The 25,392-nt window shown below is 37.4% G+C and overlaps 1 protein-coding gene across 1 annotated transcript in view; it reads right to left on the bottom strand.

Annotated features, from left to right (window-relative positions):
* LOC121242924 (nuclear-pore anchor) overlaps positions 1-24,918 on the bottom strand; it is a 65,405-nt gene extending 40,487 nt beyond the window's left edge. The window contains exons 1-11 of the mRNA XM_041140933.1: positions 24,426-24,918; positions 24,142-24,288; positions 23,929-24,027; positions 22,100-22,228; positions 21,844-21,936; positions 21,687-21,752; positions 17,486-17,575; positions 17,310-17,387; positions 16,728-16,837; positions 641-761; positions 458-550 (exon numbers count right to left, since the gene is read on the bottom strand). Of these exons, the coding sequence (XP_040996867.1) occupies positions 458-550; positions 641-761; positions 16,728-16,837; positions 17,310-17,387; positions 17,486-17,575; positions 21,687-21,752; positions 21,844-21,936; positions 22,100-22,228; positions 23,929-24,027; positions 24,142-24,288; positions 24,426-24,731 (1,332 nt within the window). The 5' untranslated portion in view covers positions 24,732-24,918. The remainder of the gene's footprint in view (positions 1-457; positions 551-640; positions 762-16,727; positions 16,838-17,309; positions 17,388-17,485; positions 17,576-21,686; positions 21,753-21,843; positions 21,937-22,099; positions 22,229-23,928; positions 24,028-24,141; positions 24,289-24,425) is intronic.
* Between the last annotated feature and the right edge of the window lie 474 nt (positions 24,919-25,392).

Raw genomic sequence — 25,392 nt, forward strand, 5'->3', positions numbered from 1 at the left:
TAAACTAAGCCCTCTCTTACAAATTAAGAAAATGACATCCAATGCATGTAAATATTTTGTGTCTAACAATAAATTCAAACGTCAAATGAGGAAAACCATTAACAGAGGTGGTAAGAGGCAGGCATTTGAAAAGCGGGGTTAAGATTAAATTTTGAAAGCGCAGAAAGCATCAAGCAAACTTTAGCAAGCATACTACAAAGAACAGATAGTCAGCCCGACATTTACAACTATCAAGCAGAGATTGGGAGAAGCAATTCAAAACCTATGGTAAAGGCAGTAAACTTAAAACCATAGGGCACATTTGGTATACAAAATAAGACCCTGAAATGGAGTACATTCCTCCAGAATAGGAACTCTGTAGTTTTATTGTGCTTGAAATGGACCAGAAACTGTTTTACACTATCAATCATCCTCCCGTGAAGATTATACATATATTAATGCACAGAACAGAGAATACCCGTTGCAAAATGGCCTCAGACTGCTTCCTTCCCAACTGCTCATGTCTTAGGGCATCAACAGCCTCTTGATATTGTGAATACATTTTAGCCAGCTGAACAGAAAGAAACGCAAGTTAAAAAACACAATTTAAAAAGTAATTAAAATGCAAGAACAAGAAAATAGTAAAGTTAAAATAACTCACACTCCAACCATCGCGCAGGAGTGAAGCTGCCAAGGCTGTTCCGGAAACACCTGCTGGAATCTTGGGGACAATCATGTGAGCATCCTCAACCACATCATTTGTTTCGAAAGAATTCATCAATCTGCCAAAAAAAACTTATGTAAGATTTTATCAAAGTAACTTTGTAAAATAAACCATCTGCATCCAACCATAGCATTAAAAATTAGCATCATGAAGATATTGCATTGTGCCTCGTTAATACTACATAATATTTAAGAAAGTTTAAAACCATGACATATTGTAATTAAAATAGCGGAATAAAGAATTCAACTAAAATTTAGTTACAACAACACTTAAAAAATGAGTAATATCAACACTATACACTGCATATGGATGGTAACCTGAGAAAGATCTCCACCAACCATAAGATCATATCCAAGGTGCTTGTAAACGCTTTTGTAAGGGGTAGGGAAATTCTGGACTCAGTTCTCATTGCCAATGAATGCCTCGATAGTAGAATAAAATCCGACAATAAATGGAACTTATGTAAATTAGATATGGAGAAAGCTTATCATCATGTGAATTGATTTCTTAATTTACTTGCTTGGGAGATGTGGTTTTGGGGAGAGATTATGTTCATGGATCAGATGGTGCATCTCAATGGTGAAGTTTTTAGTGTTAGTAAATGGCAGCCAGTTGGCTTCTTCAACAACTCGAGAGGCCCAAGACAACGGAATCCTGTCTCCACTTTTATTTGTCATAGTTATGGAGGTGCTTAACAAAATGATCTCGGCCTTGGTTAACAGTGATTTTGTGACTAGTTTCTTGGTTGGTGACCCCAATAGGGTATTCTTAACATTTCTCGCCTATTGTTTGCAAATGATACACTAATTGTTTGTGAGACTAAACAAAACCAAATGCGGCCATTGAAAGCTCTCTTACTTTGTTTTGAAGCGACATCTGGTCTGAAAGTGAACTTTGACAAATCAAAGTTGGTCCCAGTTGGTAATGTTCGCAACATCCAACAGTTGGCTAACATTCTTGGATGTAAGGTTTCCTCTCTTCCTATGAATTACCTTGGTCTTCCATTGGGGGCAACATCAAGGGCTGAGTAGATTTAGGATACAGTGATTGAGAAGATTAAACGTAGATTAGCTGGTTGGAAGAGATTGTACTTACCGAAAGGTGGTCAGATCACCTTAATCAAAAGCACTTTGTCTAATTTACCAATGTATTTTCACTCTTATTCGCCATTCCAGTAAGTGTGGCGACTCAGCATAGTGATCTCCACAACCATAGGAAACTCTATGGTTGGGTCAAGCCCACCACAATGGTTGAGTTCTTGGCCAGCTGGACAAATCTAAGGGGAGCTCCACAAATCATAGTTGTGTGGAAAATGGTGCCTATTTGCATCTTGTGATGCCTATGGCAGGAGCGAAATGACCGGACGTTTGAAGACAAAGAACGCTCGATTAGGGGTGTAACCGGTCCGGTCCGGTCCGGTTCGGTTTTGGACAAAATCTAGAACCGAACCGGTATGTACCGGTTTTTCATTTTTCAAAACCGATTACGCCCCGGCTACCCTCCTAAACCGGTACATCCGGTTTTACCGATTTCCGGTCCGGTCCGGTTTTTCGGTTTTTTTAAAATGTAAAAAATATATAATAAATTATTACTTCTTATAATAAAATGTTATTAATAATTTAATATATATATATATTACGTTTAAAGCATATGATCAATTAAATTTTCATCTTTAAGATTAAACTTTTATTTTATAAATTATAATAAAATTATCTTATATATAATTATATTAATAACATATGATCAAAAAAATTACAAATGTTCATATTTAAGATTAACATTTTATGTTATAATTTATAAATTATAATATGAAATTATTTCATATATGATATATAATTATATATTATATATAAAATTTAATATGTAATTATATATTATATATAAAACTTATATATAAAAATATTTTGTATAATATATAAAATTAATTTTTATATATGTATTTTTTCCAACCGGTCCGGTCCGGTTCCGGAAACTACGGAACCGAAACCGGACCGGTTCCGGCCGGTTTTCATAATATAGGAACCGGTTCCAGACCGAACCGGTTCAAAACCGGACCAACCGGTCCGGTCCAGTTCGGTCCGGTCCGGTTTTCCGGTTTTCCGGTTTAAATTTACACCCCTACGCTCGATAGAGGAACTTAGATCACTTTTTGTTAGAACATTATTTTTATGGGCCATAGCTGTAGATTTTAATGGCCTTAGCATTCATGAGTTTCTTATTTCTTTTTCTTCTAGCTCTTCCTAGATAATCATTAAAAAGAGTGGAAAGTTGGTTGACCATCTACTACTTCATTGTGAGATTGTCAGGACATTGTGGAATGAAGTTTTTGCTCGGGTGGGATTAGCTTGGGTGATGCCGAGATGGGTAGTGGACCTCCTAGCTTCTTGGAAAGCCATCCAAGGTAACTCTCAGATTGCCTCTATTTGGAAGATGGTTCCAATATGTTTATGGTGGTGTATTTGGAGGAAGGGGAACCAAACAAGTTTTGAAGATCAAGCACGGTCAACGGAGGAGCTTAGAAGTCTACTTTTTAATACTTTACTCTATTGGTCGATTGTATTGATTTTCATGGCTTGTCATTTTATGAATTCCTTGTATCTCTAAATTAAGCACACATAGGCTTCGCTCTTGTATATGTCCCGTATACTTGGGCTTTTGCCTATTCTTTTGATCAATAAAATCTTGTTTACCAATAAAAAATAAATAAATAAATAAAAAGAAGAAAGAAGAAGAAGATAGGTGTTAACTCATGTATACCAACTTGTGTACTTGGGCTAAGCCTATTATTATGAATACAATCATTTACTTATAAAAGAAAAAATCTCTCTATTTGCCGCATGATATCTAATAAAGAGAGGAGACGAGACATTTAAAGAACCACAAATGTATCTGCATCCAATTGTTCCAAACGCACCAAAATAAAGAAAACATGAAATATGAGCTAGTCAAACCTAAAACAGAAACCAAGGCATAAAGGTCGGTAACACTTGGATGTGCAAGTTAACATGAAGGGTTTGAATGGTTAAAGCATACATTTCGAAATGACAGATCGAAGATACACACACATACACACGGTCACGGTTGTCCCGACTACATTCCAGAAAACGTGGTCTGCTTGAAAGAAAGGGCTTCATTGGGTGTTTAACCTTTGCCTATAGGCGGCAGTTTGGCTTCGCTATCGCTCTTGGTATAGGTTTCGTGCAGTCAGCAGCCCTCCCACCAAAAAGGAAGGTCTCCTTTTATTTACACATTCTAATCCATTAAAATTTTTAAGAGGTTTGCACACTATGCATGGAATATGCTCATCTCTCTCTCTCTATCCCTCTCCAACAAAGTTGTAGCCCCAACACCATAGATGAAGCTGCCATAAAATCCAATCCAAACCAAACTAGAATCCTAAAGAATCATGTCACCAAATTTTAGTGTTTTATTAAGTGCTAAAACTTCATTAAAAAGAGTGAAAGGTGCACCTAGGTATATGGAATGCATACAAGAGTCACCTATCTAGATTGAAAAGATAATCAAGAAAAGTTAACGCATTGAAGTCTATGCAGGTTGTCCAAATGAAGAGTATTTAAAATTAAAGTTTTCAGATCCCCTAACATCCATTCACGGTCCTCAAAATGATGTCATCGCTTTCCTTCCAAATACACCATACAAGTAGGAAACATCTTTCACACTCCTACATTTTTGAGATTCCTCCTAACCCCCTCCAAGAATGAAAAAGGTCCACTACTCTTTGAGAATAACCAAATACACTTGCAGAATTGAATGTATAGGGAATTTTTCTGGAATTGTGCTTTTGATGTGGGACACAAGGGTGGTGAAATCTTTGGAGGAATGTATGGGGAATTTTTCTATAGCTTGTTCTTTTAAAAATGTGGAGGATGGGTGGGAGTGGGCCTTCATGGGTGTTTATGGCCCAAATTCATATAGGGAAAGGAGTTCTTTTGTGGGAGGAATTGGTGGATTTGTATTCTCTTTGGAATTGGAGTGTATGAGTGGGGACTTCAACATTACTCGATTCCCGAGTGAGCGTTCAGGTGAATCTAGGATTTCTTCGGCTATGGAAGAGTTTTCAAAGTTTATCTTTGATCTGGATCTCTTGGATCTACCCCTTGCGGGGGGTGTATCCACTTGGTCTAGTAGTCAAGGTTGGTCGAGAGTGAATCGATTTCTTGTTTCTCCTCCTTCGGAAGTACATTACTAGGAGTTGTGTCAGAAGAGAATGCCTCGTGTGTGTTTGGACCATTTCCCTATTTTGCTGGATACTGGCGGTATTCACAGGGGCCAGAAGTATTTTAAGTTTAAAAACATGTGGTTAGGAGCTGATGGTTTTGTTGACAAGGTTAGCATATGGTGGCCTTCTTATCATTTCACGGATACTCCTAGTTTCATCAATGCTGGTAAGCTCAAAGCATTAAAGTTCAATTTAGAGAAATGGAATCCATAAGTTTTTGGAAATATTAACAATCAAAAAACTTCTCTCAAGGAGGAGTTACATGATTTGGAGATTGGGGAGGAGAATGGGGTTCCTTCGGAGGTGGTCTTTTTGAGAAAAAAATCGGTGGTGGCTGACCTTGAGAGGGTGTTGTTGATGGAGGAAATTTCATGGTGACAAAAATTAAGGGCTCTTTGGTTGAAAGAGGGAGATAAATGTACTAAGTTTTTTCCTAGAATGGCCAACTCACACCAGAAGAACAATGCTATTGAGATGCTTCATTCTGATGATTAAGCGATTTCATCTCCACCTGAGATTCAGGATCTTATTGTGCACTATTATGAAGGTCTTCTCACCGAACATGCTTCTTGGAGGCCTAAACTTGATGGTTTGGCTTTTGACTCTATTGATCCCTTTACTGCAAATTGGTTAGAGAGACCATTTGATGAAGATGAGGTTTTCCCAGTGGTTAGTGGGATGGTTAAAGATAAAGCTCCTAATCTGGATGGGTTTTCAATGGCATTTTTCCAAGTTTGTTGGGAGATTGTGAAAGAATATGTGATGCAAGTTTTTCAAGAGTTCTTTTCTTTTAAAAAGTTTGAAAAATCAAAATGCTGTTTTTATTGCTCTCATTCAAGAAACCTGGGGCTTCAGAGTTAAGGGATTTTAGTCCTATTCGTATGAGCAAGGTGATGGAGCAAATTATCTCTAAGCCCTAAAATGCATTTGTTCAGGGGAGACAAATCCTCAACTCGATACTTATTGCTAATGAATGTCTAAACGGTCATATAAGGGAGGGTGTTCTGGACTGTTTTGTAAGCTTGCTCTGGAAAAGCCATATGATCATGTGAATTGCGAGTTCCCTTGCTGCATGCTTGGGATATGTTGTTTCAGGGGAAACGTGGTGTTAGTGGATTAGGCATTGTGTTTCCACTACACGATTCTCGGTGTTGGTTAACAGTAATCTTGCTGGTTTTTTCTATAGTTTTCGTGGTTTGAGACAGGGGGACCCTTTGTCCACTTTCCTTTTGTCATTATTATGGAGGCGTTGGGTCGAATGGTGGAGGCCGTTGTTGGGGGGGAGGGGGGTTCCTTTCAAGCTTCTCGGTTGGTAATGCTAATAATGGGTTTCTTACACTTTCTCATCTTCTTTTTGAAGACGGAACTCTCATTTTTTGTGATGTGGACCGCGGTCAAATTCAAACATTAGGGGCATGTGTTATTATGCTTTGAAGCTGTATCGGGCCTTAAGGTGAACCCTGGGAAGTCGGAATTGATTCCGATGGAGGTGATGCGTAACATCAATAGTTTGGCAAGTTTGTTGAGGTGTAAAGTTGCTTCTTTACCTCTAAAATATTTAGGCCTTCCATTGGGGGCGTCTTTTACAGCTAGTGCTATATGGGATGGGGTTGTTGAGAAAGTTGATAAAATGTTGGCTAGTTAGAAGCAGTTATATTTATCTAAAGGGGCCAAACTTACTCTAGTTAAGCATACCCTTTCCAATCTTCCCACTTACTTTCTATCATTGTTTTCACTGCTTGCAAGGGTAGCCAACCGAATCGAGAAGTTGTTTCGTGCTTTCTTGTGAGGTGGGATGGGAGAGAAAACTAAATTTCATCTTGTTAGTTGGAATAAAGTTTGTTCTCCTGTTTCGGTTGTAGGGTTGGGGCCTTGCAATTTGAGGATCTTTAAGAGAGCTTTATTGGGAAAGTGGTTATGGAGATATCAATCAGAAAGAGTCACTTTGGAGGGAGTTTATCGATCGGAAGTATGGAAATGCTTGGGGGTTAGTGTTCTAACGAAGTACAAGGGAATTATGGTGTGGGTCTTTGGAAGTTTATTAGAAAGGGCTAGGAGAGTTTTATTAGCCATGTTAGTTATGATGTTGGAGAGGGATCTAGGATCCGTTTCTGGTTTGACATTTGGTGTGATGATTGAGCCCTCAATTGGGTGTTTCCGGTTATTTTTTGGTTGGCTTCAGATCGGTACATTGTTGTATCTGATCTGCTTTTTCGTTCTAATGGCTCGCTTCAGTAGGATGTTTGCTTCACTAGAGCAGTTCAAAATTGGGAGATTGAAAAAGTTTCAGCTTTCATCAGTTTTTTATACTCTTTGAGGTTTGGTGGTAATGATGGGGATAGGATGTTGTGGAAGTCCAAGAGGCTTGATTTTTTGATAAGTCCAAGAGGCTTGGGGGAAGGTTTAGAGTCGGGAGTGCAATCGGGTACTGTGGCTGGGGATAATGTCGTTTCCCTGGTTTCTCTTCTTCCGATTAACGATATAGCGGGTTCAACAACAGATTGGATTCTGAACAAAGATAATGGGTTTCTACAAACCCTTGGACTTTCATATGGAGAACAGGGAGAATATGAAGACCAATTTAAAGCACTACTCATTGCAATCGAGGCGAGCCACACGCTTGAAACCAAATCTAAGTTTAAGAAAAGCAGGGAGTTAAAGAATCTTTCTTGGGCAATCAACTACGATACTAAGGGAGCTAGCTCAAGTCGAGGGAAGGCTAAAGGGAGGGCCTTGAGAAGACGTTCTCGTAGTGGGATGTTTGGGTAGAGGATTATTTTCACAGAATGTAGGGGATGGGGTCGGGGAGGTGTATCGATTGTTTTTCCAATTCAGACTTTGTGTAATTTGGGTAGGTTTTTATGGGTTTTTGGGTCATTAGGGGCTTTCTTGTATGGGCTAAGTGTTTTTCTTGTATACGTCCAGTGTACTTAGTTACTTCTATTGATATATATATATATATAATACTATTACTTATCAAACAAAATATATATAACACAATTTTTAAATTACTTAGCAAAAGAAGAGAGAGAGAGAGAGAGATTCGAGAATCTCACTAGGAGCACCGTGCCACCCTGGATTTTTTTTTTTCTAATTTTTGTTTAAAATATTATGTTTTAAATTCATTTTTAAAATATTTGATATTTGTGAAAATTTGAGTTAAGATAGTTTTTATGTTTGTATGTTTGGTAGTAAGATGATCTTTGATTGAGAAATATTATTGACTTAAGATGAGATTGTCTCACAACCAAATATGGCCTAAATTGCATGATATGAACAAGGGATGCATGTTGGATGATTTTATGAGAGACTAAGATGCGGTTTGGATAGTGAGTTGAGATGAGATAAGATGAGTTGAGAAAAAAGTTGAAAGTTGAATAAAATATTGTCAAAATATTATTTTTTTAATATTATTATTGTTTTAAAATTTAAAAAAATTGAATTGTTTATTATATTTTTTTTTTATAAGTAAACAATATATTACTCCAAGAATAGGCCTAGGATTGTTTGATAATTCTTGTTAGTGTGGACGGTTTTATCAATAAGCTATGGAGCCTGGACGCATGCCCGAAAATCAACAAGGACTTCTACAGCCATATGCTCTCCAGTGGCGTTATCACTCTCGTCTCTTCTGTTGTCATGCTTTTGCACTTCATCTCCAAGCTCCATAACTCTCTTTCCATTTCTACGTATATTTGTTTGTTTGTTTTGTTAGGGTTTCAATTTTTGTTCCGTGCTCTGGTTAAGTCTTTTGTAGTTTTGTAATATAATCACGACTTCTCCCTGATCTGAAATGTTATCCGACAATCCAGTATAAACCTTTCTCTCTTTGGTTCCTTTCTCTCTCTCTATTATGTTTTCTCTTTTCATATTTTTGGCGCTTCTCGCCAGGAATAATCGTTAGACTTCTTTTTTCTCTTTTCATCATTATTTCCTTTCTTCTTTTGCTTTTTGTTGTTAGTTTATCTTGGTTCCAGCGTGGTGTGTTAGGAGGTGGTTTCAATGGAGTGCAGTTTTGGGGTGGAAGCTAAATCGTTTGTGTTTCAAAGGAAGGGGGGCAATCTCTTTAGTATTGTCGAAAAGTGTAGGAAATTTATTAAGGTTCTCTACCTTAATGGTGAAGCAGTGGTTTGGATGGCTAAGGTGATTGGGGATTGTCTGAGTTTTTCGGGTAAAAAGGTTTTTTTTCAGTCTAGAAGGGAAGGTAATAGAGTCTTCCTTATCCAACTTTCTAATAATTCTTTTGGAAGATTTGTTAAAGTGATTGAGTTGGGTGAGGGTAAGCGGAAAGGAATTATTGTAGTTCTAGAAGGGAGAAATGGTAGTGGCTGGTCTGGTTTCGTGAAGAAGGCGCGTGAGAATGTTGGGTCTATCTCTATTTTTGTTCAAGAAAACAGAGGCTCTATTGGAGATGAGAGGGAGAAAAGTTCTAGAGAAACTCCTTACTTAGTTGCTGCAATGAAATCTGCAGATGTTGATATTGGTTTCAAAAATAGGAGTGAATTGGTTGAATCTTCAAGAAGAATCAAGAAGGAGATCTAGACGAACTGTCGTAGGATCTCGTCAGTAGAGGGTGACGGTTGGAGTTCCGAGATGTGGAAAAAAGTAAGGGAAGTTGAGGGGTCTCTCTGGCACATACGGGCGGAATTAATGGGTTGGAAAGATAAAATTGGTTCCTTATTATTTTCTGTAGATGAGGGTTTGGGTCTCTTGATGGACGTGGGTAAGGTGAAGTGTGGGCCTAAGTCAGATAAGCCTTCTAGGAGCAAGTTGATTGGGCCAAATAGAGGCCCAAGTGGAAAGACCACTGAGGCTGTTTATCGACAAAATGGGGCTGGGCTTCGCCCTTCGGCTACGTTGGTTTCCCCTATGCAGAAGTCTGGTCCACCACCTTAGACAAGGTCGTCGGCGCAGTGCGAACCGTCGGGGACCACTCTGGTGGCGAGCTTTGCAGCGGTGAACAGTGCGACGAGAGTTGGGATCAAAGAATGTTGTCACCCAATAGCTTATGGGCTTCCTCCTTTGGCTACGGTGGACTGCGATGGTCAGTGTCCTGGTCCATCATCACAGAAAAAGTCACCAATAAGGTGCGAGCCAATGGGGACTTTGGAGTTGTCAAGATCGACGGTTGTGAACAGTGATGAGGGGTTTTTTCTACTGCGAAGATGGTGTATGCTCAACCCAGGGAGGATTTGGGTTCGATTATGTCTGTGTCTTCACAGAAGGGGTCGATGGTGGTGGGGGGGTCTTCTAGTTGTATCCCGTCGTTGTGTTTGCCCTTGCAGGGTGGGTTGGAGGCTAGAGTGCAGTCGATAGAATTTTTGGGATCGAGTCCAGTTCAGTTTGTGGAGGCAATGGATAAGTTGTCTTGTGATGTTAGGGCTGAGGTTATGGAGGAGTGTTGTGACGGGGTCAAGGGGTCAATTTCATCTGAGGAAGTGGTGCCCTACACTCTTCTCAATAATTCTGAACTACAGTTGGTGTTGGGGGAGGGGAAGACTCGGTTTCGTGTGAGTCAGGGGAGATTTTGGAATCTGATTAGGATTTTGATCCTGTCCCTTTGAGTTATTTGAATCCAGGCCTTGAATGGCCTTGTAACTCTTCTAATTGGGTTCTAAGGAAGGTTGAAGAGATCAAAGATGTTGTGGGGATTTCTTGTAATGGTTATGATGAACAGTTCAGAGCTCTTCTTATTGCTATAGAAGCTGGTCAACCTACTTTGGCCAAATCTATTGCTAAAAAGGAGAGGGAACTTAAAAGGTTGGAGTGTTCTATCACCTACAAGTCTAAGGAAGGGAGTGTTTGGAGGGAAAAAGGTAAGGAAAGGGCTGTTACTGATTTTTCATGAAGCCTAAAATCATTTCTTGGCATGTTCGGGGTTTAAATGATTATAGGAAACGTTTATAGGTGAAATATTAGCTGCGTCAATGGAAGGCCGATGTTATCTGTCTTCAAGAAACCAAGCTGAAATTTGTAAATAAATCCATAGTTCAGAGTTTGCGGAATTGTTGTAGTGTGGGTTGGGTAGAGCTGGTCTCTAATGGGGCCACGGGTGGTATCATGATTTTGTGGAATAGGAGGGCGGTGGAGTTGGTGGAACACTTTGTGGGGGAATTCTTGGTGGCTTGTCATTTTAAAAATCTTGAGGATGGGTTTTAGTGGGCGTTTGCTGGGGTTTATGGCCCAAATGTGGATAGTATGAGGATTCATTTATGGGATGAAATGACGGGTGTTTGTAGTTGGTGGAATTTACCTTGGTGTTTTGGAGTGGATTTTAATCTTACTCGATTTCCTAATGAGGTGTCGGGGGATTCATATTTTTCAAGTGCTATGGCTACTTTTTCAGATTTAATTTTTTATTTAAATCTAATAGATTTGCCTTTGATGGGAGGAGATTATTCTTGGTCTAATGGCAGATCTCCTTTTAGGTTGGATAGCTTTTTGGTCTCGTCTTCTTGGGAAGCACACTTTTCTAGTTTGTCGCAGAAAATTTTGCCGAGACTGTGTTCCAATCACTTTTCCATTATGTTAGATTGTGGAGGAATTGTGAGTAGAAGAAGTTATTTTAAATTTGAGAACATGTGGCTTAAGGTGGAAGGTTTTGGGGAAAAGGTTAGAAGTTGGTGGAATTGCTATAATGTTACTGGCACACCTAGTTTTGTTTTGGCTAGAAAGTTGAAATATCTTAAGAAAGACTTGATGAGATGGAATAAAGAGGAGTTTGGGTTGTTGGATACCAAGAGGAAGCGGCTTATGGAGGCGATGCAATCTTTGGAAGAGAAGGAGGTGCAAGGGTTGTTATCGGAAGAGGATAGAACCAGAAAATTAGGGGTGGTTTTTGAATTGGAAAATTTAGCCTTGATGGAAGAGATTTCATAGAGGCAAAAATCGAGGGTATTGTGGCTGAAGGAGGGGGATAGGTGTTCCAAATTTTTTCATCAAATGGCGAACTCTCATAGAAGACATAATGCGATTGAGGTCCTTCATGATGGGGACAGGTTGAATACGAATCAAGAAGATGTTCAGGCCCACATTGTGGATTTTTACGAGCAACTGTTTTCAGAAATTTTTTCTTGGAGACCAAAACTGGACAGCCTTGCTTTTAACTCTATAGAGCAGTTTGATGTTGTGTGGTTGGAAAGAGAGTTTGAAGAAGAAGAAGAAATTCTAGATGTGGTAAAGGGTATGGACAAGGATAAGGCTCCGGGTCCGGATGAGTTCACTTTGGCTTTTTTTAAAGATTGCTGGAATGTTGTTAGAGATGGTATCATGAAGGTGTTTGCTGAGTTTCATTTGTATATGAGGTTTGAGAAGAGCTTGAACGCTACTTTCATTGCTCTTATTCCGAAAAAGGCAGAGGCAGTGGAGATAAGAGACTTTAGGCCTATTAGTCTGGTGAATGGCATTTATAAAATTATCTCTAAGGTGCTGGCAAATCGTTTGAGTAGGGTGATGGAGAGAATAATTTCACCATCTCAAAATGCTTTTGTGAGAGGAAGGCAGATTTTAGATTCTGTTTTAATTGCTAATGAATGTTTGGAGTAGGTTGAAGGTGGAGAAAGCTGGTATTCTTATTAAACTGGATATGGAAAAGGCTTCCGTTCATGTAAGCTGGGATTTTCTTGTTTATTTATTGAGGAGATTTGGTTTTGGTGTTAAATGGTGCTTATGGATTAAGCATTGTGTTTCGACTTCAAAATTTTCTATTTTGGTGAATGGTGAACCGGCTGGTTTCTTTTGTAGTTCTCGCGGTTTGAGGCAAGGCGATCCCATTTCCCCCTTTCTTTTTGTTATGGTTATGGAAGCTTTGAGTAGAATGATTGAGAGGGCTGTGGAGGGTAATCTGCTGTCCAGTTTTGTGGTGGGTAATGAGACTAGGAATAGTTTAAAGATCTCTCATTTGTTATTTGCTAATGAGACCTTGATTTTTAGTGAGCTTGATTCATATAATTTTCATGCTTTGAGAGCACTTTTGCCATGTTTCGAAGCTGCTTCGGGGTTAAGAGTTAATTTGTCAAAGTCTGAAATTGTTACTGTGGGTGATATTCAGAATTTATCAGATTTGGCTAATTTACTGGGGTGCAGAATCTCTTCTTTGCCTTTGAGGTATCTTGGGCTTCCTTTGGGAGCCTCTTTTAAAGCTGTCAACATATGGGATGGGGTGATTGAAAAAATTGAAAGGAAGTTAGCGGGTTGGAAGAGGATCTACTTGTCTAAGGGGGGAAGACTAACTCTAATAAAGAGTACTTTGTCCAACCTGCCCACCTATTTCCTTTCTCTATTTCGTCTTCCGGCAAGAGTTGAAAAGAGGATTGGGTGTTTATTTTGAAATTTCTTATGGGGAGGCAATGTGAGGAAAAGAAGTTTCACTTGATTAGTTGGAAGAAGGCTTGTCAACCACTGGATCGTGGGGGTTTGGGGATTAAAGATTTAAGGGTTTTTAATAGAGCTTTACTTGGGAAATGGCTTAGGAGATATCATTTGGAGAGTAAAGCACTGTGGAAAAATGTGATAGAAGTGAAATATGGAAGTTTGTGGGGAGGTTGGTGTACTAAAGCAGCTAGTGGTGCTTATGGGGTTAGTTTGTGGAAATTTATTTGAAAAGTAAGGGATTCCTTCTCCAATAATTTCAGATTGAAGGTAGGAGATGGTAAGAGGATTCTCTTTTGGCATGATCCGTGGTATGGGGATACTGCTCTCAAGCTGGTTTTTCCTTCCATTTTCAGAATTGCTAGGGATCATAATGCATCTATTTATGATTCTTACTGCAGACGTTAATGACTGGGAGTGGATGAAGTTAAGGCTCTGCAGGTTAAACTCTACAGTCCAAGTTGGTGCTTGAAAAAGAGGATAGCATGGTGTGGATTCCTGCTGGAAATGCTAAGCTTTCAGTCTCAACTTATTACAGAATTTTGTCATGCCATAGTAGTTGTGTTTTTCCTTGGAAAAGTATATGGAAAGTGAAAGTTCCCTCTAAGGTTGCTTTTTTCTGTTGGATGGCATCATTGGGCAAAGTATTGACTACTGATAATCGTAGAAGAAGAGGTCTGTTTATTGCTGATTGGTGTGTCACGTGTAAAAGGGCAGGAGAATCTGTAAATCACCTTTTTCTTCACTGCAAAGTGACAAGAATCTTGTGGAATGAGGTTTTGAGTTGTACAGGATTACATTGGGTAATGCCTAGAGAAGTGGTGGATTTATTGGTAGGGTGGAAGGGTTTGAAGGGCTGTAAGAAGGCAGTGAGAGTTTGGAAGATGATACCTCCTTGTCATATGTGGTGCATATCGCTTGAAAGAAATGGGAGTTGCTTCGAATATAAAGAACGCTCTTTGGGAAATCTTAGGGATTTTTTCTTGAGTACTGTGAGTTCTTGGGTTAAAGTTTTTGTACTGGAGGATAATTTTCTGCTCCTGTTTTAGTTTTCTGGTGTCAGTTTCTTTTTGTTTGTGGAAGTTGTAAGTGTTTCCTTTGTCTATGTCCTTTGTACTTGGGCTTATGCCTATTTCTTTGAATAAATTATTACTTATCAAAAAAAAAAGAATAGGCCTAGCCCAGTATATACAAGAGACACCCTGACTAGGAGGGTGCAAGAGAGACAAGGAAATCATGAAGGGCCATGCCATTGAAATCAACAGCATTGGACCAGGTACATAACGTGCTATAAAATAAAGCTATAAGTTCCTCTAGTGATCAATTGTTTATTATATTTTGTGTGGGAATTTGAGAAAGTTGTAATGATGAGATGAGATGAAACACTTCTTGTATTCAAACCGGGCCTAAAGCATCTTAGAGGCTCCATGACTCACGGCTAAGGTATTCTAGGTGCATGGACAGATTTTGTGCTAGCGAATGAGGTTTGGACAGCATCTAGTATAGGCTTGAATTGTTATGTTACGGGCTTCATGAGAACTAGATGAATAGCCTTATGATGATCGTGATTTGTGAGTTTTATTAGGTCTCAATATAGATCTATGCATTGAATATTAGGACAAGATGAACTCACATGTTTAAGGATTACTTGCATGCATTGTTGGTTACCTTGTATAAAGTTAGGCTTGATAATTCTTGGCGTGTATGGGCATGAATTATGCCTGGAATGTGATGGGCTAAATCGATTAAGAGTGACATGATAAGGTTTAGTGGCGAATTAGATGTTGGAGGGCCCAATGTACATTTGGGTAGGATGCATGTAGGCCAGGTTTGCATTAAAGCATTTTAAGCGAGGATGTGATTGGGTTAAGTGCATAATTAGAAAGTCATGCTAACCTCATTAGGCAAGGTTCTACAGTTAAATTGATTAAGCACTTGAGTAGATTTTAATGTAGCAACATGCTTATATGTATAGGTGCCTACTGACGTGCTTGTGATTAAATTGCATAAGGTGATTATTTGCATAAAGGCTCATGGTAAGTAATATGATCACACCCTTCATTATCACATATATTTTTTTAGTGTAAGTAGCATGATCATATCCTTACATGTATACACAGTAAATAATGTGTTTTTAAAAGCATGTTTAGCGTTGCTCTAGTATATGTCCCATATACTTAGGCTCTTGCCTATCCTTATGATCAATAAAATCTTGTTTACCAATAAAAAAATAATAACGTTGTTTTTAAAAGAATATGTTATGAATAAAGCTTCGTTAGAAGCCCCTTTTCATGACCCAAGTTATTATGGAAGTGATTTTAAGTTGCAAGATGAATTGTATATGCTATGATTTTATGCATATGTTTATTTTATGCAATATATGCATAACGATGTGTTATGATGAGTCACGATTTTAAGTGTTCTACATGCATCATGGTAAGATATGATAAGATACAGCAAGAAAGCATGCAAGCATGATCATGATTGAATGTATGATATTTAAAATATTTTAGGATAAGTATGATGCTACCATAAGATAACGGCATATTGTATTGCCAAAATAGGCACACAGGTAGTGCACCCAGTGATATCATCTTTGTGTGGATTCTTATATTCACGGGAGGAATCGAGATCACAAGGATTGCTAGCCCCAACTCTAGGGGGTCAACATTGGGTACCAGCCAAGAAGGAAAGTGAAACTAAGTGCATATGCATGTATGTATGAATGAAAAGGTTTTACTAAGCATGTGTTATTTTCAGAAAGAAGGCCCTAAATTAATTAGATCATTATTACTGCATGATTATTGCTTATTGAGTATTGGACTCATTTTTATTTTCAAATATTTTTACCATCCCATGGTCGATGTGAGAATAATGTTGTAGGATGAGACTTACCTCAAGGAGAAGAGGCAAAGACCTAGAAAATTTATTGACATTTTTAATTTATGTGTCATTTATTAATAAGTTATTTCATAAGCACATGATTTTTAAGTGTTTCCATTGACCCTTTTAATTTTAGAGAAATATATTTTATTTTAAATTATGGAATCTTTTATACCTGACTCCTAAGTGATTCATAAGGAAGTTAGTAGCATCTCATTCCCTCTTATTTTCGAAAACTAGTATTGTTTTGAATCCTAGAGGAATGGGGTGTTACACAAGGATCTCATTTTGTTATACTCATATCTTGACAACAATATTGAAAACTAACAAGAATAAGCTAGCAAGGATCTTGATTGGAAAAGACAAGGATATACTTCTACATGAATCAGCATATGCGATAAAGTTAAAAGCAGATTCATATATGCACATCACTGAACTAAACATCATAAACATTTAGTGCATTATATCTTTCAAGAAAAATGACAAAAGCAACTGGCTAAACACTATAAAATGCACGATAGTGTAACATACGTTTCAGTACTGAAATTGCTGAGTGGAAGAAGATTTAGTTCATTTGATTTTCTACTATTCTCAATCTCAGCTTCACATTTTTCAAGCTTTGCTTTCAGATCTGCGGCCTCCTGTAAGAAACAAATATATAAATATATATATATATACACACACACACCTATGATTAGGGGAAAACAATCACAATTGACTTGGTTACAAAAGAACTCCACAAATAAATAACAAAACCAGCTTTTACCGATGTGAAAGCATACTAAAATAAACACGTCATCATCAGGAATTCAAAAAAAGCACATAATGGGAACAACATGATATAGATTTGGAAGACTGTACGCGGGTGAGAACAATTATAAAATTGTCTCAGCAAAATAAAGAGAAGGAGGTGACAAAATAATTGCTGCCTGGTCCGGAATTCAAAAAAAAGCACATAATGGGAACAACATGATATAGATTTGGAAGACTGTACGCGGGTGAGAACAATTATAAAATTGTCTCAGCAAAATAAAGAGAAGGAGGTGACAAAATAATTGCTGCCTGGTCCATTGAAATATTTGATGTCCATCACATACAAGTCAGGAAGCAAACCTTTTCAAATTGGCATCTTGCAGATACTTCCTTTTCAAGTCTCTCTTTGTAATCATTTTCAACTTGACTCAAATGTGTCTGCTTAGGATGGCAACGAAAAGCCAAAATCAAAACAAGAGGACAAATAGGCCACACTTCCAAGTTTTAAAAGGCACCAGATTGGCAAAGCAATTCACCTCTAGAGCTTTAATGACACCCTCAAGCTCTCCCGCCTTCTTGGACCATTCCTCAGAACTTTCTTTATATAGTTCAACAAGCTTATTTACCTGTGAAGTTGCGAACATTTAAATTAAAAATACATGACCAGAAAAAATTAGGCAAAAATCAAATGGCTGTCCTTGTGTTTTGTAGTCAGAATCAGAAACAAGGGCCACAAAACCAAAAGAGCTCACATAGCATTATTAAATAAAGATAACGGTGCAACTAGCAAAAGTAAATGTCTTGCAGACCACTAGACAATAACAGAAAGTAGTAACCTAATATATGATTACACTATCTTTATTTTTATAAGTGATAAAATTCATGAAAACGCGAAAGTGTGCAATTTAAGAATACCGGAAGTATACAAGATAAAGACCTACTAGAAGGAGAAAAAGACAAAAAAATAATGTCACTTGAGCCCATTAAATTCAAAAGACGCCATCCAAAGGAGTACTGCAAAAAGAAACTGAGCCCCTCCATTGTTAGTTCTCGATTCTAAAAAAATTCTATCATTTCTTCCCCTCCAAATACACCATATGAGACAAGTAGGAACTACTTTCAACACTACCACAATTTGTGAGCTACCAGCTAGCCTACTCTGAGAATCAAAAAGGCCCACCATTCTGCAAGGCATGACACACACCAAACCAACCTAACTAAAAAAATACACAACAAGGCGGTACCATCTCGCAATAGAGTAAGAGTTTATATGTTGATTCTCCATTCCTCTTACATGTGCAACACCACTCAACCACACCAGTGTTTCTTTTTCCCAAATTATCCATTGTGAGAATACTACCTAGAGAGGCTGCCCAAGAAAATAACGCAAATCTTGGGGGAGTTATTATCATGAGGAATAAGAACATTATAGAAAGAATGAATGTTGAACAACCCTTTCTTGGAAGTGGCCCAAATAAGCTCTACTTCACCTTCTCTTTTCACAATAGTGGAATACAGAAAATTAAGGAATGATGTAATTCACCAACTCCTAATCAAGAGTTGTTCCAATTGAACTTAAAATTCTTTTTTTTATTGGCACTAGTTGTCCGAGAACAAAGCCCTAACTAATCACGAGGGTGCATAGGCCCTTGGCAAAAACTTTCCCACAAGTGCATCTTGGGTAATTTAATGGAAAGTTCCCTCAGTCCAATAGCCCCAAGACCAGGGCCTTAACCACTTGAGCCAACCCCTAGGGGTAAAACTGAAATTCTACAAAGGGAGATCACTAGATAACGCCAAAAGCTATGCCACTGAAGCATCCTTACCGCAAGTCTAAACCTTGAGGAAAGCTTCCTTCAGAGCCATCTCACCACACCATAAATCATGCCAAAATTAGATCTTGGCACCCTCTCCCATTTCAAGTTTAGCATGGTTAGATAACTTCCCCCATCATTTCCTAGCATTCTTCCACCAGCATTTGTAATTAATATCTACTCTCCATGGTGCCTCTCATTCTGATAAATTCCGATTACATTAGTAATGAGGATTCAAAATACTTGTACCACAAGTTTCCCAAATGACTCAGTACCATAAAAGAGAATGGCTCATGCTCAATTGGAGGTGAAGAGTGTTGTCCAGCAAAAAAAAGAAGTTATTCGTATAAAGTTATTCGTGAATTGCTCAGTAGTGCTTCGCCACCATCGTAGCAGGCAGAATTTGCTTAATGGTAGAGCATAGCCTTGATCTTGCTTTCGCTACGTCTCCAATGGGTTCCCTTAACCAAGCCACTGCCTATGACTCACTGGCTCATTCTTCAACAGGCACCCGGTCAAATAAGTTTGCCTTTGAGTTGCTAGAACAACCAAAATTACGTTCAGATTTTAAAATAATCTATTTTAATAAAACCACTAGCTATCTCTAACTGTTCATTTCCTACTTCCTTTCATCCCTCTCCTTTCTCTTCACTACATCTATGCTTTGTCTCTGATTCTCCATCTCTTCATTGCAATTGTTGATCTCCAACTTCAATGTGACTACTTATTATGTTTACTATATAATGTGTTGTTTATTGAGTATTTGACTCATTTTTATATGATTTTATGTTTTAACTATGCTAGGTGACGATCTTCATGAGGTTGAAACTACAAGACAGGACTTGGCCCAAGGAGACAAGGTAGAGGCCTAGACAGTTTATGGCATGCTCAGTTTCATGATTTCAATTTAATAATTTATTCTTGATAAGTACATGAGACTTGATTGATTTTAATAAGTGCTTCCGCAGACTCTCTTTTAGATTTTAAGTATTTTAATAAAAAGATTGACTATATTTATTTATGGAATCTTTTGTATCCAGCGCTTCGTTAAGAAGAAAATAAGTCAAGATTAGTAGCACACCGGTTTGCCCCTAGATTTTCTAAAAGTGACGTTCTTAACCCCAAGGGAATGGGGTGTTACACAAATACAAGATGATTAGAAAATCTTCCCATCATTTTCTTATGTTCTTTCATAATCCTACCCCACAAGGTCCTTATACCTCTCTAGAGCACCACTCACCCCACACCCATATTTGGAGCCTACAACTTAACTCCACAATGCTTTTCTCTCAATCTAAAACGCCAGTGCCACTTCCCCAAACTCCTAACCACCATCTGCCATTGGTGACAATGTTGTTAAAAGCACTTCAGTCTTGGCGCTTAAGCGTGCTTCGCTTACCAAAAGCAGAGTGTATTTACAAATGCGATCGTTAAGAGCGCTTTTTTGGGCTATTTGTGTGAGCTTAAAGCGTAGAAAAGTGCACTTTTTAAAAAAAAAAATATATATATATATATATATATATAATATCATTTCAAGAACTAGAAAATTATGTAACAAATATTTTTTAAATATTTAGTTTATATTAAGGTCATTCATGTACCATGGTGCCACATGTTATCATATGTGACGTATATGCTTTGAACTCAATAAAAAGTCCAAGTTGGCTTTCTAGATGGATTGATATTTGACTGTTTATGTTAGCATAGAAGTCAATACCTACAATTCTTAAGCTTTTTAACCATGGCCTTTTTTGGTATATTTTGATTTAAGCGTGTACTTTAATTTGTTATGGCTATCAAAACAATTTTTTATGAGTGGCTATCAAGTATCGTATATGTGTATATATATATTAAGTAAAGCACAAGAGAAATATATAAAATGTTATTTTAAGTAAAGCTTGGCCACCACGTGGATGGCCAAAATGGCCATTCCATTTTTTTAAGTTTTATATTTTAAAATGAAACTTGTTTTTATTACAAATATTTTATTTATATTAAAATTATTTATTATCATTTTTCTATAAAACATTTAACTTAATTACTTAAGAAAAGAGTAAAGGTGACACATGGCAATCTATTAAGCTGCCACATGTTTTCAATTAACTTTGATAGACGAAAAAAAAATTAAGAGGGTCCTCACTCATACCACAAGGGGTTATTTCTCCAAAAAAGAAAAAAAGAAAGAAAGTTATAGGATCTTAAACTTAAGCACCCTATAGCACAGGGGTGTTTTGACTAAAATTTCCTAAATTTATGAATTACTTGATTTTCATACTGTAAAATACTCTAATGAACTGAGCTGCAGGCTAAATATATTATCATCTTGCTTCTTAAACCTTAGGTTTCAGCCTTGGAGCTTTGCACTTAAGCTCACTTTTGGCAGAAACAATCTGTACAAAACCTAATTGCAATACTCTTCAACCCAGAATATCCCTTGATATTCCGGGTTGCCCAAAAAAATACCAAGTTACTGATTGCATATTCTAGCCCACACCCTTCCCCTACCTAAGATGGGCTACTTTCCTATTGAAGCTAACATAGCATAAACATAAAAAAATGTATGTATACGGTATAAACGGGACCACCACTACAAAGCATCAATAATAGTACCACTAGCACTAGCATAATATTTATACAACAAACATGGGCAATATATGAACTGTTTTTATTAAATTCCAGATTCATTCCAGCACTTCCTCTTTTTTCCAATGAGGATGGCCTTGGTTATAGAAAATATGATTAACTGAGGTTGTTCAAACAATGACAAATCAAACTCCTCATAAAGAATCTATTAATAAGATTATTTATTCAATACTATTCAGAAATTGTGCATGGCCCAAAAAACTATGAAAATGGAAGTAAGATGGCAAAAAAATATGATCACTAACTCTTTTAATTTGCTAAGACTTATGTTAAAACTTACTGTTGAGAGTTCAGCAGATAATCGGTCTTCATTGGCAGCAGCAGTATGTTTAGATGAACACAGTTCCTACACGTGTCATAGAAATACCTATAAGGCACTTGCCACAAAATTAATGACACGCAAAACAATTTCGAAGGTCGAAAAGAACATAACACACCTCTTGCAACAATGTTAGTTTTGTTTCTAGCTCCCTCACTCTTTCCTTGTTCCATTGTAATGAACTAGAGCATTCATTGGATTGCCTCTCGATCTAAAGCATTAAAAGAAAATTCAAATTTGGCACAACAATAATATTATTTTTTTATGAATAAATTAAAACAAAAATTATATTATAATTTTTTTTTTGATAAGTACAAAAATTATATTATAATAAAGCTTAGCTAATAAAATGCAACTTGTAAAAGCATTCTTACATCTGCAAGCTTAGCGGACATATCAGCCTCAAGATCATTATATTTTCTACGTCGCTCAGTGAGACTATCAACTTTGTCAGTCAACTCATCATTCAGCCAGACATTATGCCTCTCAATAAGTTCTTTCTCCTGCTCAAATCCAAACACAGATATGGTCCAAATAAACCATGAAAGAAAGCAATAATAGATAGAAGAGAGGGTAAAATTAGGTACTCAAAGCCAGAACCTAGCATAAACATACCATAAGAACAGAATGCATATTAAAAACAAACATGTCCATGAGTCCTTTAAAATTAGAAAAAAAATTAACCATTCTTTTTATGATGAGTCACAGTTAGTTTTAGCCACCAGACATTTTAAGAGAATAACTTTCATGACAAAGAAGACCCATTTACCAGATTGATTATACCTTTTATTAGGGGCCCTAGGTCCAAGTAATGAGGACCAATTGCTAAATTTGTAAGGTTAGAACATGTTAAACATACTTGCTATTGGTACTCACTCATCCACATCATTAGAACCATGAAAAACATATACAAGCATTTTGCCAATTCTACTTTTTCAAGTTCCTTGATTCTCTTCTATCTTTATGGTAAGAAAATGACCATTACCAGGCAATGAAAAATGCTAGACATAACAGGTTCTGCTTCTAGGTAGTACATTACAAAACCATGAATTTTTTATGTGTAACAAGAACTTTAGAAGGAAAAAGGCAGAGCATTAGTCCAGAAGACATTACAAAACCATGAGTTGTTTTTATTCAAGTTAGTATTACCCTTCCTTAAACAACCATGTTTATTGCAGCCTTATCGAAAATGCAGCACTATCTATATTTATCCAGTGTTTCAAAGACTAGACAATGGAGAACAAACTTTGTTGAAGGGATTAGTTGAAGGGTGAACTAAATACTATTCTCCTTTTCCTTTGTTTCTTCTCCTTTTGTATCACATTGTATTAAGCAACATTAAACAAGCCCTGTAGTGTAAATTTTCTATCACAAAAAGCATAGAAATGAAAGAGAAAATCTTATTTTGTTCTACTAACCTTTTTCTTTTTAAGAATTTTGTTCAGTCCATTTTCCTAAATATGCTTAAGAGTTTTGAGCAGAGCATCGTGATGGATAATGGAATTATTGTGGAGTTAACAAGCTCATGTCACTTCCCCCAAAGAGTGAATGAATAATCAACTAATTCCAAACAAAATCATAAATGACAAACCTATTACACTAAAGCTCAATAAAAAAAAAAGCTGCTTCTCTAGTCAAAGTTATGTGTTGTTGAACAGCCTTAAATGAAACCATAACAATCATCTAAGATGTTCATCAGTGGAAGTGTCATCTCATCAGATGTGGCATATACTTCGTGAAATTTTGAATACTTATAGAGTTCAAAAACAATCTATCAAATTACCGCACTCACTCAATCTAACATGATTTTTGAGAAGCAATAAATAGAACATGTCACAATCATCAACAGGTGCCTAGTCACAGCTTTTTTCATAATATAAGCGGATTTCCTAATCCCATTTATGTTCATACAAGATTCTAGTACTTCATAATTCTAGTTAAAATAAGACTCGTGACAATTGCTCCATAGGCTAGGTGTGAAATTGCAGAATTACATCTTATGGAAACCCACGTGACAGTATCCGAGGGCACCCCATATCAAATGAGGCCCCCAATTCTAATCATCAAATTTGGGCATTGCAAAGTATTAAAAGATATAATAAAGAAACATTCACAACAGATAGGGACGTACAATAATAAAAGACAATCTAAGGACGGCCCAGGGAGAAGATAGAGCTATACAACATTACACCACCGTAGATACCTGTGAAAGACGAGAACATGTAGCCTTAGCACGCGACAACTCAGCCTCAATTTCACTCACACGGGACTCCCTTTGCGCGGCAGTGTCGGATAAGTTGACCTTGAGAATGATCATACAAAAAAAATGAAACCAGGTAAAAGTAATTATTTAGCTTTTTACCTACAAAAATCCAACCAACATATTTGTAAAAGGAAAAGGAGGTCTACAACTCACAATCTTATCAAGATAGCTCTTAAACGTGGCATTCTTCTCGCTTATCTCCAAATCCTTCTGCTCCACCAACTCTATCAGCTGCCTTTTCGACTTATGCAACTCTGACACCTCCGTTGTCAATCTCTCTATCTCGCCATCCTTGCCAATCTACAAAATTTCAGATCCCTATTTTGTCATCCAAACATAAACAACACATTTGTAGGCACCCACGCACATAGGAAGAAACCCATATAGAAAAACGAAATTACAATCCAATAGATACGACTAGTTAAAGGTATTCTTACAGATTGCAAATGAAGTTGATGCTTTTGGGCCTGGACTTGGGCCAGGTCGGAGAGGTGCTGATCGAGGGAGGAGTGAAGCTGTGCGTTGTCCGACTCGAGCTTCGAGAATTCAGCGGAGAGGGAGAGGTACTTCTGCTCGAGGAGCGAGCAGGTCTGCTCGGCGGTGATGGTGGAGGCATCAGCCTGAGCCCTCACGGTCTCGAGCTCCTCATACAGCTGTCTGATGAACGCGTCGGCCTTCTCCGCCACCGCAAAGGCGTCGTTCGCGCAGCGGGAGAACTCTTCCTCCGAGAGGAAGAGAGGCATTTTCTGAAATCAAAACCCTACCCAATTGCAACGATCGGCGAGAGAAGAAGAGACGATAATCGGGGAAGTATGTGAATTGTGAAGTGAGAAAGTGAGGGAAATGAAGAGAATTTGAAGGGAAGGAGGATAGACGCAACAAAAGAAAAGCCCTATAAAGGTCCTCTCTCTCCTTTTCACCTCCTTTTGAGGAAGTCGGTGGATCAGTCTGTTCTTTCTTTCACTTGGACTTGAACTTGGGCCCCATGGGCCAGGCTCACTTTTTTATTTTGTTACATTATGTGAACCCTTCTCCTGCAAATAACTTAATAGTGAGGTAGTGTTATACCCAAAATCATAACACTTCATTAAAAAAACATAGATAAATAGAATCATAAAATATGTCAGAATTTAACACAATAAGAATTTTGATTAAGAAAACGAAAAAAAAAGTTAAGATAAAATATGTTAATAATAGTAAAATAGTTTAAATTAAAATGTTTTATTAGACTTTAAAAAATGAGATAGAAGAATTTGAATAAAAATATTAAAATATTAAAATGTTGTTAGAATATAATTTTTTAATATTATTTTTATTTTGAGATTTGAAATCTTTGAATCGTTTTTTGTGTTTTGTTTGAAAGTTTGAAAAAATTATAATGATTAGGTAATTATTAGATAGAAA

This window comes from Juglans microcarpa x Juglans regia, chromosome 8D (assembly GCF_004785595.1).
Source record: "Juglans microcarpa x Juglans regia isolate MS1-56 chromosome 8D, Jm3101_v1.0, whole genome shotgun sequence".
Taxonomy (NCBI): domain Eukaryota; kingdom Viridiplantae; phylum Streptophyta; class Magnoliopsida; order Fagales; family Juglandaceae; genus Juglans; species Juglans microcarpa x Juglans regia.